The 16,921-nt window shown below is 39.5% G+C and overlaps 1 protein-coding gene across 23 annotated transcripts in view; it reads right to left on the bottom strand.

Annotated features, from left to right (window-relative positions):
- CCSER1 (coiled-coil serine rich protein 1) overlaps positions 1-16,921 on the bottom strand; it is a 1,061,579-nt gene that overhangs the window by 497,436 nt on the left and 547,222 nt on the right. For all 23 annotated transcript variants that reach the window (XR_005599010.1, XR_005599009.1, XM_039539953.1 and 20 more), the window contains exon 7: positions 13,289-13,366. Coding sequence is in view for 21 of the 23 variants with exons in the window: in XM_039539953.1 (XP_039395887.1) it covers positions 13,289-13,366 (78 nt within the window). In the remaining 2 variants the exon portion in view is untranslated. The remainder of the gene's footprint in view (positions 1-13,288; positions 13,367-16,921) is intronic.

Raw genomic sequence — 16,921 nt, 5'->3', positions numbered from 1 at the left:
ATAAAAATCCCAAGGCTTACATATGAAAAGAGTTGTCTAACCAGTTTAGAAATCAACCCACTGTTTCATGAAAGCTTTGACTAAAATAATAAAAAAAAAAGTTGCTGATAGCAGATGTCAGCAACGGATGCAGCTTAACTGGCACAGAATACAGTTTGTCCTTGGCTATATTTGACACTCAACATTGCTTCCCTTGCACCCCTTGGTGCCTTCTGTTGTCAGCCGTGGATATTTTTATGTAGTATCGAGACAGCTTAGAGGTTTTTCTAAATAGCTGTGTCTACAGATTAAAATTGGGTACAAAGTAGAACATTAGTTATAATATATTTGTCTGATTCAAAGCACTTCTAATGAACAGGAATCCAACTTACTGTATTTGATTAACCCAAAGTTCATTAACTTTTTAGTTTCTGGATGAAAATATGAAGTCATACCATGCAAATATATTCATACATTTAATTAGTCTTCAAATAGTGTGAGGGGGAAAAAAAGATCCTCCTTTCATTGTAAAGCAGGAAATTGACTCATTCCAACAGATCCATTTTGGAATGGGCAACTTCTGCTATTGAATGCTGGCTGCAAACAACACAGCCATATGGCTCTGGTTATATAGAGCACCTCACTTCAACGATCTGGGGTAATACCATCCCTATAAAATCACCTAATCAATTCTGTTATACATACACTTCAACTGAATTAGGCACAGTAACCACTTTACTAGCTGCTGACCTTCCATTCAAAAAGCATGAATCAAAAAGTCAGGTCACTGTCTGCCAATATCTCACAATGCTGGTACTAAATTAAATGCCATATTTTCAGGCAACATGCTTTTCTTACCTTTTGTCTGACAAATCTCCTACTGTCTGAAGAACTGAAGGCCCATATCTCTGCAGCCTGTCACCACCCCAATTCATCACATCCCGTTTACCTACGTTTTCTCACTTTGTCAGCAGTAATTGAAGAGATGCAGTTGCTTCATAGTCAAATAGGGACCCCCAGGATGCATGTCAAGGGATACCGGATGCACCCAACCACTGCACCATAACCACAAGCCAGCTTAACTCAGCCCATTTTCCAGCTAGACATACACTTCTAGAGATTCATGCAACTCGTTTCTCCTTTCTATCATTCTTAAGGAAATATGTACATGAAGTATATTATGAGCAATGTTATTGTTTGTTTGTACCATTCACAAAGGTGTGCAAGGCACTCCATACAACAGATAGATACTTGCACCCCTGTTATGCAGGACTTAATCTAGAAGTTAGACATGCCACACGGCGGGGTCGGGTGAGAAGAGAAGTGGGGAATTCGGATAGGGATGGACAATTGTACTCCACACCTAGTTATGGTAGAGGGATGAGTGAAATTTTGTAGCAATTGCATGACGCAAATGCAATATTGTACTTTAACATCACATACTCAATACTATTTAAACAAGTGATTCTTGAACTACCATCCATAAAGACACTCCTGGGGTGATTCTCCAGAACAGATGGGAGGATCACACCTGTGGGAACAGGAAGTGTCCCAAAATGAGGAGGTGGAAGAACTGTAAATATTTAACATACTACATTTTCCCCATAAAATAATAGGGAAAGTAAAACCTAAAGAATCATTTTCTCAAGTCATTTTTCATGGTGATCCATAAAGCACTGGCAGGCTTGCACAACACTTGCTGCTGATCTGCAGAGTTGGCAGCCACATGCAGGGGTGGCTCTAGACATTTTGCCGCCCCAAGCACGGCGGCATGCCGCGGGGGGGCGCTTTGCCGGTCGCTGGTCCCACAGCTCCGGTGGACCTCCCGCAGGCGTGCCTGCTGACGGTCCGCTGGTCCCGCGGCTCCACCGAAGCCGCGGGACCAGCGGACCCTCTGCAGGCAAACCGCCGAAGGCTGCCTGCCTGCCGCCCTCCTGGCGACCGGCAGAGCGCCCCCCGCAGCATGCTGCCCCAACCAAGCTCTTGGGGTGCTGGGACCTGGAGCCGCCCCTGGCCACATGACACTAGCTGCTCCTCCCCCCGCCCAGCTGCAAAATTTAAATTAAAAGGTGATTGAAAGTACAATAAATATTTCCCTAGTATCACTCTTCTCTTTCGGCAATTACCCCAGGCAAGTTACACAATCCCACACAACTGTGACTGAGAGAAGGGTTGTTCACAAGACTCTCTCTCTGCACCACACTTGGGTGGGAGGTGCAAACAGAACTGGAAGGAAAAACCACAGGAACAAGGCATCAGAAAATCTGGATTCAGTTCACAGTTCTGACAAGTTGTTGAGCAATACTAGTTACCTTGTTGGTACCTCAAGTTCTCTTCCATAAAATGAGGAAAATGTTACTGTGTCACAGGGGTTCTGAGGATGCCTGCAAGGTCCTTAAATATTTTGCAGTGCTCATACGCATAGTAAGTTATTATGTAATATGAGCAACTTCCCGCCCTAGAATTCACATGCTGAAGTCATCTGGATGGTATGGGCACAGCATTTATATAAAATTGTAGTATCAATCACGAAACAAAATTGGAAAAATTAACAAATATTGTGAAGCTGTCATTGTAATTTACTCCAAGTACTTCTTGCTGCCTAAAAGGTGTAATTGCCTTAATATTGATTTAACTCAATACTATTTTTGTTATTTTTAAGTTATGTTTGACAAGGACTTACAATTTTGCTAACAAATTGGCATTCATACTCAGACATCAATGATGATTACAAAAACAAATGAACAGTACTGGAACCACCCATTTGGGGCCTGTAGTGCCAAAAGGGGATGGAGAAAGATGCAAAATACACATAAGATGAACATTGTAAAGGATTATAAATGTTATATATTGAAACTGATCATAAATACCATATTAAAATTACCATAATAGAATATAAGTCTGTGTGTGTTAATACCCTCTAGGATTTACAAGTTATAAACAAAATTGATGAAGATACAGCTGAACATTGTACCAACCAAAGCCCACAATTGCCAATCCAACTATAGAATAAGACAAATATCTTAACAATGTTGTCATGGGAAAAAAGCTAAGAAAATACCTATTTTAAGGTATTTAAGAAAGCTATAGGAAACAGACAGCATTCCCAGAAAAAGAGTTCTCCCAACCTAATGACAATGTTCATGCATTTGCACAAATATTTACCTGCCAAAATTCCTTTGTCAGCTTGCAAAAACTGACACACTAAATACTATATTGTGTTAAAACACTTGGCACTGTGCTAGTGCAGTTCAGCAGTAAATCAGAAAAACCCTAACAAGTGAAGTGGAGAAAGAGGGATGGAGCAGCATGAGAACATCTGAAAGTGTCTGGAAAAGAGATAAGTCTGGCCCACCAAGTTTGCAAGGTTTAGAAATGTTGATTTGCAACCACAGAAAAGACAGTGAAAAGAACTAATTTAGTAGCACTGACCAATTTCAACAAGCCTAAAGTGATAACTACACCTAAAATTATAAGAAATCATCAAAAGGTAGAAGCATTGGTCCACTTGTATAAAAAGATGTGCTGATTCCTACAATTCTTCTCAGATCAGTTTCTTCTTACAACTGAGACACAGTCGGTACTATGTGGCTTGCTCTACGATTATATATAAACTGCATCTTGATTGTCACAAGCCTGCTGTGGTTATTTTTTTTAAATGTATATCAGTATTTATTAACCTAAATTAAAGTTTTAGGCTATGCTTTCCCAAAGTTGTAACATGTAAACTTTGGCGAGGATTTTCTCCTCACGTCCATATGAATCATCCGAAGAAGTGGGTATTCACCCACGAAAGCTCATGCTGCAAAACGTCTGTTAGTCTATAAGGTGCCACAGGATTCTTTGTTGCTTTTACAGATCCAGACTAACACGGCTACCCCTCTGATACATATGAATCAAGGCTAACTCCTTACAAGTAGCTCAGTACTGAAATGAGCAGGACAACAATTGTATGAATAACTCAAAGTATAAAGGTTATTAATCCCATTACTTACTGCTTTAGCCAAAGTGTTACTTCTTGCTAAATTTCACACTATTTTTAATACAATTCATAAAACACACACCATAATCATATCTGTATAAACAAAACACCACCACCAAGTAACCATTTTCCTACAATACACATTTGAATTCAATAATAGTAAATAGTAACTATTACTTACTATATACTGTAAAAATGATGTCTATCATTCTTGTAGTATTAGTTATCATGTAAGTGCTGCAGGGTAGGGATGCTCTTTCCTTTGTGTTTGAATATTGGTTAACAAATGTTATTTTTAAAATTGAGTTGAGAACTGAATGATCTACACATGAATCTCAAAAATAATCCATACTAAATCTGTGAGAGTTTGCCTGCATTTGTAGAAATCCAGAATTCATTAACCAGCCCACATGGAACTGGATTCAACAGCTATTTTTATAGGCTTAGTATAGATTACCTGTGCACTAAATTAACAGAGAAACCCCACCAGTTTAGCTAATAGGACTGATCTATTGGTTGCTGAAGTACCGGTAAATGAAAAAAAAAAAAAAAAGACTCCCACTGACTTCAGTGGGCTTTGTATCAGATGCACAAAGAATAACTGTATTGGGGAACACCTGTATTGTTCCTATAGACTGACTGGTTTATTGTACTACATTTTAAAACCCCCACACAATATCACATACAGACTATAGCCTAAACATCATAGCAACAGCTAGTAGAGTTGCCTCTCTACCTTTCCCAAGAATACTTGCAACAATCTCACTTGCTTATTTAATAATATAAAAAAAATCAACAACTATAGAACTTTCAGTTAAGCCTTATAGGGCCTTATCTTTTACAGAAAAATAGATACCGAAGAAAGGACTCATACTGAGTCATCTCATGACATTTTGCGATGACATTTCGTCGGGTGAATGGCTTTTGTATCAAATACAGATGTTCTGACACTATCATATCTTGTGAATAAGCCCTTGAGATTCCCTCTTCGATGTGCTGCTATTCAGAGCAAATATGACATAAAATAAATAAACATCACTGAACAAGCTTTCCAGTCATCCATTATTTGCCTGGTGGTCAAAAGAACAGCTCTGATCTTGCTAATGACGTAGTCCAGGAAAAGATCAGTGTCTTTCTGGGCAGAGCTACATTCAAGAACTTCATCCTTTGGGGGTTAAAACATCCTGGTGTTAGTTGGACACTTGCCCAATTCTTAGTGTAATATACACAGTTACCTCTTTAGAGCAATTCTACACCATTGGGAGACATCCGTGAATCAAATCAAGTCAATGGGATTTTGGTTATTGATTTAAATGGGGCCAATATTTCACCTCATGTCCTTTATAATAATCCTAAATAACTGATGGGGCAGTGGGATGTCCCAGAATTTTTTGCTTTTGTTTTTGGATGATAATGTGCCTGTAACAGATTTACTCTACTCTGCACATCAGTCACTAGCCTGAAGAGATTCAAGGCAAAATCAGGAGGAATCAGCCATAAACCTAATAAAAATACATTCTTAGAAAACTTAAGACACAGCCGTTCGAACGGCCAGGTCCTTCCGGGGAGCCTGAGGGAAAATATTTAGTCTTTGGCTTTATGACGACAGGTTTTCAGGGGATTGTAATTCTACAGAATTTATGCCGTTCTCAGCAGGAAGAAGCCTACCGTTTTTGCTTATCGTAACATGCAGTGTCTGATAGCTCCTCTGCCTTCAGGAAGGGCTGCTGGATCTGGATGAGTAGACTTTTCCCTTAATTTTTTAATCGTTTGTTTTCCACTTTCTTTTAGGAAGGCTCTGAAGAAGGAAACAAGAACTGGCCTTCTAGGAGTGATCAGGCTCATGAAATTATTGTAGTACAATGGTGATCTCCATTAAAAGGTGGACTATTTCAAGTGCTCTAAAATCAACACGCTGACTCAGATTACCTCAAAATTTGCTACACCTCATAGGAGTGCTGGGAGTGTTATTCCAAATGTATGTTAACCCCCCCACCCCCGCAAAAACAAGTCAGAAATCCCCCCCCCCCCCCCGGCATTTTGCAAAGTCATCTTGCTCTTTTGGGGGGTGAGGGGGAGAGAACACACACCTGGAGCTCATACTATGGCTCTAATCCTTCTCAGCCTGACCCTGACTTCAGGATGCATGGCACATCCTATCCCTTTGAGGATGCAATACTGAAAAAAAGTTAAGGTTAATATTTGTAACCCCAGGTCAGGGCATGTGCAGCAAGACTAGGGTGCTGTTGAAGCAAGGGGGTTTCTGGGCATTTATCACAGTAACTGGATAGCTCAAGGTGACGTGCTCTGTTCATTTAACCTGAACCTAATAATTTGTGACTGACTGAAGCATCTTCCAGTAAGGCATCCAGGCCCAGATTTCTGAAGATATTTAGACATTGTTCTTCTCAGCATTGCAAGAACTAAATGACTTAGGAGCATAAAGTTGTTTTCAACTGTGATTTAGGCACTTAGGAGTCCCTTTGAGATACTACAGTGATAAGCACAGTATCAAAACCTATACAGAAAAGAGTAGGCATCATGCCATAAAGATCTGCAGGACTGCTTTAGTGCACTGTATCCAATTTTGATTTTTCTCTGCCTTTCACAAGAAAGTCCCACCGTAACAATCCAGTAAGTTGAAGAGCTTCATCAAATTAAGGAAGCCAAACTAACTGAAAAGAGATTAATAGCATATTCACACAAAATCTGGGACAGAAGGGTGTGGGGCGGATCATATGGTTACGATTTTGCACTATGAATCAGCAAATACAGGTTCAGTTACTCATTCTTGGTGGAAGCCTTACCCATGAAAGCAAAATACAAACAGATTCCCAAACAGGAACAGAAAGTAAGACTCAATGGGAGAGAGACATGAGGCGGGAGGTGAAGGGGTCTGGAGAGATGCAAGGTGGTCCTCTGAATCAGAAGGAGGTTTGGAATAAGCTAGCCTATCTAAATTTGCAAAGAAGGTTAAAAGTTAGGCAAGGGAAGATACATATTGGCACATATTGTTTTAATCCTGTTTCTCTCTGCTTGTTAAGTTTCTATGAACTAAATCATACTTGTCTTTGATAAAGCAGTCATGAGTCACTTAATTTCATACTCCTCACAAGTTCCCAGAGAGGATTCCACAGATGGACCGAAAACCATCTGGGCCAGCTGGAATAAATAGGGTTGTGAAATGGGGGGTGTTGTAGAACAGTGATCCAGTATAAAGTGGGGTGAACCACAGGATACTACTCTGGGAGAAGTGTAGGTTGAGGCATGACACTTAGGAGTGCCCGTGGAGGTGGGGGGGGGGGGAGAGAAGAGAGAGAGAGCGCATGCGAACAGGAGTCCTAACACCTGCATCACACGGGTGTTCTGAGGAGAAATTCTTTGTATATACACCTCCACCCCAATATAACGCAACCCGATATAACACCAATTTGGATATAACGCGGTAAAGCAGTGCTCCCGGGGGGCGAGGCTGCGCACTCCAGTGGATCAATGCAAGTTCAATATAACACGGTTTCACCTATAACGTGGTAAGATTGTTTAGCTCCCGAGGACAGCGTACTATCGGGGTAGAGGTGTACTTATTTGTATATGCTCAGATACTATGGTAAGGAGGTTTAGATATATTGATTAGAGTCACAGAACTCTTCAGACTTATTATAAGACGGGGGCCCTGCCCCAATCAGTTCACAACCGAACTCAGGCTATGACTACATACAAGTTTACCCTTGAGGTGCAGGACCACCACTGTGACTGTTGATGACTGTGCTTTTTGGAGGAGAAAGAATTGTTCCATTTAAAATGATCTCATTCAAGAATGTGCAACCAAATGCTTAAAACATAGACTGGATACTTTTAATTAAACTGTAAACGTGTTCTGTGTCATCAGGAATGGACTGTACTCTTAGTATAATACTGATTTGTGATTATCTCTATTAAATACATTAGAACAAGGGCACATTCTTTAACTAGGTCCACAAAGCAATCAGTCACAAAGCTATCTGAGCTATGTTATCCAGCACTCGTGATTACTCCTGTATTGACTGTTCAAAATAATTCTGTTATAAAATATCAGCTTGGTTATTGGCCAGATGGAAAGTAAATCTCCGGATACAGATCTACATAAAAATGCCACTGGCTACCAAAGAATCACATGCTTTAGCACTTGCAAAGATTGTTAAATATAGCCAGTATCCAGGCTACAGCTCCCACAGAAACAGATTTGCAGAAAAAGAGCTAGAGGATGAATGGGAGAACTATTAGCGGAGTCCTACCCTCCCTTTCAGTAGCACTGCCAAGGATTGCTCACTTTCATTACTTGTGCTGCTGCTGTCATTTCTCACTCTCAGAATTAGCATCAAGAGTACTAATTACAGAAGGCAGAACACAGTCTGGGATAACAAATGCTGAAGGAAATTCTCAGCTCCATCAAAGTAGGCCAAAGAGAACACAGGGATTTGTTTCTTATATTTAATGTCCAATTAATAAAATAGGTTTAAGATTAAGGCTGCATCTTAAATGCAGTTCAACACTGTTATTAACATTCATACTGTGATAGCAACTGAAACCAGTCAGACCTGGACCCCATTGTACCAGGTGCTGTACCAATATACAAATGATAGACCCAGCCTTCTTTTCTTAAAGGCTCTGTCATTATACTCCAGCAGTACTTGAAAAATAAAAGTGTGTTTATAAATAAGGTTGGTGACCTGTGCATGGTTAAAACCAATATTTGCCATTAAAAGTTTGGTGTTAATCTCTAACATATTCCTGCCTGCAAATAGCCTTCCATTCTTAAAAACTTACACTAGTCATTTCCCGACTTGTACAGATAAAGTTTGAACCTAATGGTAGCCCCAGTGACTCCTCGTCATGATAGGTTGTTGCACAACCACCCTATTTACGACATGCTTAATAACTTTTCTGCAGTATTCTTCCAGTTAAGAGACTCCCCAACCAGCATGGATGGAAAGATACCCCACAGAAAGTGCCATGTGTAATTTATTTCAATGGACCCCAAATATCATGTAGGTTTGCCATTAGAACATGGAAGGAGGAAAAGGGTCACGGGCAGAAAAAGCAGCCAGCTTGTCTCATCTCAGGAAAAAATATCAAGTTTACAAGACCTAGTTCTCCCCCGCCACATATACATCTACCAGAAATCTAGGAAAAATAATCTTTCTGGTGGGTGGTTTCATCAGTGATGAGTAATATTTGTTTACATGTCTGCCATGATCACACATTTGTGGCCACTCCAATTAACGGCCCTGAGCATCCTCAACTCCCAACTGCGGACCACAATGGCCATTTAGTAGGACTGAGTAAGGAAGGGAAATGATCATGTCTTGAAAATACCACCAATGATGCCTTGGAAGTTGATCTAAAGAGTTAAGTTTTCATTGAACAACACCTCCCCCTTCTCCTGCTCCCCCCCCCACCCCCACACACAGACACACACCTTCCTTGGGTTGGTTTTCAAAATGCATGTACCCTCCAAAATTGAAACATTAGCTAGCTAGTTATTAAAGTAGTACTCACTACATTAAAAATATTCTTTAACAGCTTGAAATTAGTATGGATGTAACTTGATGTAATGAAATCTTATTCACATTGGTTGCTACTTAATCAGTATAATGAAGGATGACCACTAGCATTGAGGTTATATGGTAGCTTCCATTCTAACCTCCTGTTTTCAAGTTGTTCCTAACTTTCTACAATTTTCAACATTCAGAAAGATTTTTTTTCAGGCTTACGCCCAGATCCTACAAGACACTCCACATGGGGGATAGAGGACTAAACTCTATCCAAAGGAGATTCTTCTGACATACACCACACAAAAAAAGCTTAAGCAAAAAACATGCAGATGAAAATGAGAAAATTCAGAATTTTATTTTTTATTAAGAGGGAAAGTGAAACTTTTTTAAAAAAAATCTTTAACAGTAGAAATAGCTGAGGCTAGAAAGTTGAGGAGAAATGTCTTTGAAAGTTTAATTGAAAAGTGGTTTTGATTTGAATGGGATAAGATCATTTGAAAATGGCACTGATGGACATGTCTGAACAAGATTTTTATGGTAAGCTTCTAAAATGCATAGCTACAGAACGCTGCTCTGCATGTAAGTGTGAGCCTAACCTATCTATGTGGGGAAAGCGTACTGAAGACGTGCACTGATTTGTTAGCCTTCTGGCTACTCTGCAAAGTTCCTCTTTCCTCCAGGCAAAAGCTGGACTCTTCCATTACAGTAATGAGGTGAATGTCTTCAAATATGTTAATTATTTTCTATTTACTCATTTTTTATGAGGGGATGTGTGTGTGTGTGTGTGTGTGTGTGTGTGTGTGTGTGTGTGTGTGTGTGTGTGAGTGAGAGAGACACGTCCTGGAGGATGCTTTATTTTATTTCTTGTTTTTATTCCAAGGTTTACATTCTAATTCTTGTGCAACACCTAGAACCACACACAGATGCTGTATTCACTGAAATACCTCAATTGATTGCATCAAAGAAAAAAAAATGGGTCTAGCTGCTGCCTCTCTCACTGAATTGGAAGTTGCCTCTGAGTCTTTCCAAATCTGCTCTCACATAATTTGGAGTTCACGAATGAACATGATCTGATATGTGGTAAATATAATGGCAAAGTGCTGCAGGATCCATTACAGGTGGTAGCTGGGCCATAAATGTATCTGGGATGTTATGAATGGTAAGGGAAATGGCATAGCAGGGATCATTCTGGGAACTTTACCTCCAATTTTCCTGTGATTAAAATCATAACCTTAATGTTGCAACAACAGTCTTAACACCAATTTGCATTTATATAACACATAACCCAAAGGACTCTGCATGACAATTATAATTTTGCTTTAGTTCAGTTGGATAATAGAATTAGGATTATGGAATTTCTTTCTTTACAGAGGACTATAGATTTTCTCCCATAGAAGAGAAATACAAGAAAGGACAGCTATAATTTCTAGGATAATCTGAGTATTGAAAGATCATGAGTAGTGATTTGGTTTAATTTCACAATCTAATGTAAAAGCTCAGTAGCATACAGAAGATCATTAACTATCCCAAAGACAGTGTTTGTAACTCTGTTGTTTAGTTCCACCTCTCCTTTTCATGGGAGCAGAGAGGTAGGAGGGATTATGATCGCACTGGCTAGAGTAATACATTGCCTGTCATCAAAAGCCAATATTACATGCTGACAGTATTTGGAAAGGGCTATCGCTTGTAAAACCGCTCACTCACATTACTGCTGGAACAATATTGCTTTCTCTTGGAGTGAGTCAGGAAGCAATAACAGAAAAACTGTTGCATTTTATATTACTTTATTTCTACTTAGTGGCATTGGCTGTGAGATGCATTTGACTTTCTCTTGTGCCTGACCTCAAAATGTACGTGAATTCCAGAACAAAGTAGTTATACTGTTGTCAAAAGTGAATGGAAATGAAAGAAGGTGCCAGTGATAAATAGGTGCAGTCAAAACATGCTGATTTTATTGTGAGTATCTTGTACCATTTTCACAGCCTATAGCGTAAAATGAAGTAACGTTTAAGTCTACTTATTGGAACAACACTGACTATTTGGCTCTTTTACATGCCAGTCTTAGGCATTCAAACACCATCTTCTTTTTAAGTTAATGCACTATACTGTAATTGACCTAAATCTCTTGGAGTCAGTGGAGCGCTGCTGATTCCTATCAGCTGAGGATCTAGTCCTAAATGGCTAGATTAACTGTTTAGGGCTAGATTCTCACCCTTACTCATGCTGAGTAGTAACCTTGCTCTGCGAGTAGTCTCATTGATTTCAAGAGTATTGGGAAGGATTGATGAATTCAGTGGGTCTATAACAGAATCTGGCCCTCGATGAGGAGTTTAACATACTGAATTTTGTTTCTGCAATGTGGGTCCAATTCTTGGTCCTGATGCTTTGCCCTCAGCTCCAACAGCTCAAAGGGCACTTAAAAACCACCTTAAACAGGCAGCTGTGGATTCTCCTCAGATTCGAAGGATATTAGTGGGAGCGGAGGGACAGTGCCAGCAGGCCACTCCCACTGATGCAGATTAGAGAAGCTGTTCAACTGCAATAATTTGGGACTGTTTTGGGTCTCAGACACCAGGAGAAGGTAAATGGAAAACTGACCCATCAGCTGCACCAAGCTTAGGATCTGCATAGGTGTGCGCTACTGTCCCAATTTCCATTAAATCCTTACTCCTTTGCGAAGAAAAGAGTAGATGCAAACACAGAGTACAGTATTTTAGTGCATTTTATGCAAAAATATTTATACTCAAGTATTTGGGTTGTGAAGGCAGAGCAAATCTTATAACCCATAGAAGAAGCAGTTCCATTTTCAGAACTCCAGCAAAAGCAACCATTTTGGAACCATTTTAGTCAACCATCAACACGCTCTCTTGCTCCCTCTTCTCCTGGTGCCCTGAAGCCACTGTTCAAGTAACTGCTCAGTATATGTTCTTTAGTTTCATGCCCAAGCACAGTAAAGATCACTTGTGTTAAAGCTGTCATTCAGTCACCACTCTCTTCACGTGGCTGAGGGGCAACCCAAAACCAATTACATCAAGGAGTCAATGTGTTTGACTAAGCAAAAACACCTATCCATTCTCACTTATCTGATGGAAAGGAACACTCTCTCTGTGACATGATAAAGGCTACTCAAGTATTGCTTTCCAAAGCACCTTTAGCAATAATCAGCTGGATTTAGCTACACAACTGTAGCAGTTGACCCATGCTAGCCCCATTTCAGCTGTCTCATTTCTACAGCATTATTTCTTTACTACTTTTGGCCCAATAGTACATTTACGAAGTAATATTTTAAACGTTACTTTCTTTCATAAGTAAAGATCCTAAGCATATTTAGTATGATCTGATATCAGATTTAAGTGTTTTGCAATGGATCTACTGTAAAACTGTTTTCTGGCCAGAGGATTTAATGGTGATGGATTAGTAAATTGATGTACAAAAGCGTAAGTTAGATTGAAACACAAAGTAAGCAGAAATAAAAGGAAAATATCAGAGATATCACAAACATATCACAACCTTAGTAGACTGAAACAAAATATTTTTTGTTTTTCAAAGATCGTTTAGACCTCTAACCTTGATCATCAGAAGAAAAATAATCCTCCTACAATCAAACCATTTTATTTTCACAATGTCTTCTCAAGTGCATGCAATGATGTTACCAGCTTGCTCAGAAGAATGCTAAGATATCAGCTGGTACCAATTTAATAAAAGGGAAGTGCTATTAAGGGCACCTCACAGAAAACACAACATAATAAGCCAACAGTCATAAAATATTTATTCTACAATGAATTCACTTTACCTTGAAAGGCACTGGCTCTTCAGTAAGTGGGCTAACAGGAAGTGAAGTGGTACTACTGGCAGGACTCATATCTGCACTCTGTAAGAAAAAACAAATCCGTATTAACACTTTTAAGTTTGGGACATGAACATATTGTGTTTTGCAGTTTAGCAACTTGATGCTGCTTCAATTTTTCATCTAGAGAAGTAAAAGAAGAAACACCCCATATGTTAAATCTAACCATTACTAGCAAGCTATACTATATTCTCTAAAATGGGTTAAGAATTTAAATACTTCACTTATGGATAAACTAAGCCCCCATGCACACATTTTGACTTAACACCCAATAAAATGAATGAGCTATTAAGATATTCACACAGATATATATGCATTTAGAGAAGAATATCAGGGAACTATTTGGAACAAATGCTCTGGCTGCATACAGAACAAACCAAGGTGGATAATCTGGATTGATTTATTTTTTCTTAATTGTCAAGTCATCAAAATTAAAGAAAAAAAATATATGAAGAATGTCAAGGTGGTTGGTATAGAGCAGGGTTTCTCATACAGGGGTCGCTGCTTGTGTAGGGAAAGCCCCTGGTGGGCCGGGCCGGAGTGTTTACCTGCCCCATCCGCAGGTCCAGCCGATCGCAGCTCCCACTGGCTGTAGAGGCCAGTAAGTCCCTTGGCCCGCGCCACTTCCAGCAGCTCCCATTGGCCCAGAGCAGCGATCGGACGGACCTGCAGACGGAGCAGGTAAACACACCGGCCCGGCCCGCCATGGGCTTTCCCTACACAAGCAGTGACCCTTGTTTGAGAAACCCTGGTATAAAGCACAGGAGTAACTAATAATATTGAAATATTGACTACTTGTTAATGCTGATGCTAACTTGTGGCATGCCGCTACAAGGAAAGGGTTGAACAAACACTCACAGGAAACTAACCTGGACAAAAAAATACAAGCAATATAAAGTATGCCTGGAGACAAAAAGAGAGAAAACACAGGCATTCAATGAGAAGGAAATATTTAAAAAAAAAACAAAAAAACAAAAACAAACAAAAACAAAAAACTTTAAAAAGTAATGGACAGCACAGTAGACACGTTTGCATGTGTAGCCAAAGTGCCACTTGCTTTCTGTGCAATTCTACTGCATTGCAGAACAATTTGTATTTATTTATTTTACTTATGCAATATGCCCACCATAGGGCCAATTCTGTAACTGGTATGAATCTGTGTAGCTCCACTGATCTAGCTTATACTTTCTAGGTGAACAATACTATACAGACATATACCATAATCAATCTAAACTGACACAATGTCACTAATAGCAATAAAAACTCCTTGAGCAAAACCAAAAGACTTTCTGCTCACTCCCCCTCCAGAAACATAAATAAATAAATACAATCGACTTTGCAAGATACCCTGGAAGTCACCAGAAGCTAGCTCTTTCAGACCAGGCAAATTCAAATTGAAGGCCTTCTAATGAGTTTCCCTGTCCCAAAAACATACAAATATGAGGACTGCCAAGCTGTGCACTCCAAAATTATCTTCACTGCTGAAGGCACTATGTCTTCAATATAAATAAAGCCCAAACCATAAAGAACTTTACAACTCAACCCACCATTCTAATTTGCAGCTGGAAATGAACTGAAAGCCAGTGGAGCCTTTACAGAGCAGGCAACGTGTGGTCTGCAGGAGAAACTTGAAAAAGTAGACTGATAGCTGCATTCTGCATGAGCTGCAGTTTCTGGGTAGTCTTCGAGTACAGTCTTATGTAGAGTCAAAAATAAATGCTGGAGCTGCCTTGTCGTGAACTTTTCCAATCATCTCAATCATTTTACACTGTTAGGAACTTTGGCCAATATCTCTACTAATGTACATTAATTAAGTTTAATGGTAATATGGCAGTTCACAGCAGCAGAGAATCAGGTAAGACAGTAAGTAACAAATGGTAGTTTCTTGAGCAATTAAAGAAAAAAAAAACTACTATTGCTTTGAACGAGACCATCAGCTTGCCTTCCTGAAGGGAAGCATTTACAACCTAAAATGCCCAAACACCCCTTTCTTCCTTTGTGGCTGATAAATGTATATTTGTCAGAATCACTTATTGCAGTTTGAAGCTCTCAGTGCATATCAAGAACTTCTGTGACAAATTATTCCAGAGCGGACTTCATATTTGACATCTCCTAACCCACTTCTGTTTTCACAGAAACAGCCAACTGGCCTGAAACTAAATCAATTTTTCTGTGAATTATCTAGACAACACTACACAATTGAGTTCCCTTCCTAGCTCTTATGACAAACTTCTGATGTTATTTGAGCAAGACTGTTTTGTTTGTGAATTATGATAAGCATTGTTTACTGTTAGTCAAGGTTGCTTTCACCAAGAAAGAATTAGGAAACACAATGTTAAGGATTAAAAAGATTGTGAAGTTGAGCACTCAATGTAGAAAATGCCTAAATGAAGGTTGCCTATGCAAACTTAATTTGGCCCCATTGTGTGTATGCCATTAGTTACATGACATCATTTCCCCTCTCTTTCCCCTCCCTCCCTCAGCAGGAACCCTTATTCATTCAGTGCATAGGACAGGTGTGCTCTGGTGATGAATTGGAATTTAGTACCAAAGGAATCTGCCTGTAGGACCCCTGACTTATCTGTTGAAGCAGTTGGAAGGTGTGCAGTGAACGAAGGAGTGAATTGCAGGGAGTTAACACCAATTTCCCACATAATGCTGAGCAAGTCACTTACACCAAACTTTTCACACAGATAGTCTCTTCTGCACATAACTGAAGTCTGTATCATAACGTATACAGGAAAAACAGCTGAATTTAGGTTGTATGAGCAACATTCATTCTGCCATTTTCTAACTTCAGAGCACTTGACTTTGCAACCTTTGAGTCATATTCGTGTGTCTGTTTTATTAATGTTTTAACTGATTGATGAGAGCAACCTCTACTAATGTTTAATAAAGTTTTGTTTGTGAATTTCTTAATTTTAATACAAAGAAAATTATGTGTGCTATTTTAATACAGCATTTACACATTTGTTCATCTTCAGTGTATTTTGGATTATTGTTATCTCATGATTTCATCGCAGTGTCATGTTGACTAATACTGCAAGTAATTAAACTGTATTCACACAAAGCTTTAAATGCAGCTTCAGTTTTACTACATTTCCTAAGTTATTAATTATTACTACTAGTACAGTAAAAGAAAACTGAGTAGGGACTCATTGGGTCACTTCTTGGGGGTACCCAGGGTTGTGAGGCATCTGACCACCACCCGCCTTAAGTATAAGTCAGTCTTGTCTATGTCCGCTTGGTGTGGCCTCCCTGACTTCACCAGCTTCAGGCAACGCAAACTTCTTAGCATATGCAGGCTCTGTTATCCATGTGCAGGGTACTAGAGGCACATCAACACAACCTGTTTCTGGTGACCTGCTTTAAACTCACACACCTTAGAGAAAACAGTTTTCAGTGCAGATACGTAATTCTTTAAACATTAGCCGTACATACATTTTGCAATGACTGGTGGACCAATGGGCTATTGGCTCCTGGTAGAAACATCACATGCCACCCTGAATTCATAAAATAGAACACCACGTAATTAAGGGTTAATTTGAATAAGCTGGGCTTCTGGAGACAGGGTCCTAT

This window comes from Mauremys reevesii, linkage group 5, assembly GCF_016161935.1.
Source record: "Mauremys reevesii isolate NIE-2019 linkage group 5, ASM1616193v1, whole genome shotgun sequence".
In the NCBI taxonomy this organism is placed as follows: Eukaryota; Metazoa; Chordata; order Testudines; family Geoemydidae; genus Mauremys; species Mauremys reevesii.
The sequence above is the reverse complement of the archived record's forward strand: the minus strand, read 5'-3'. Positions and strand labels throughout refer to the sequence as shown.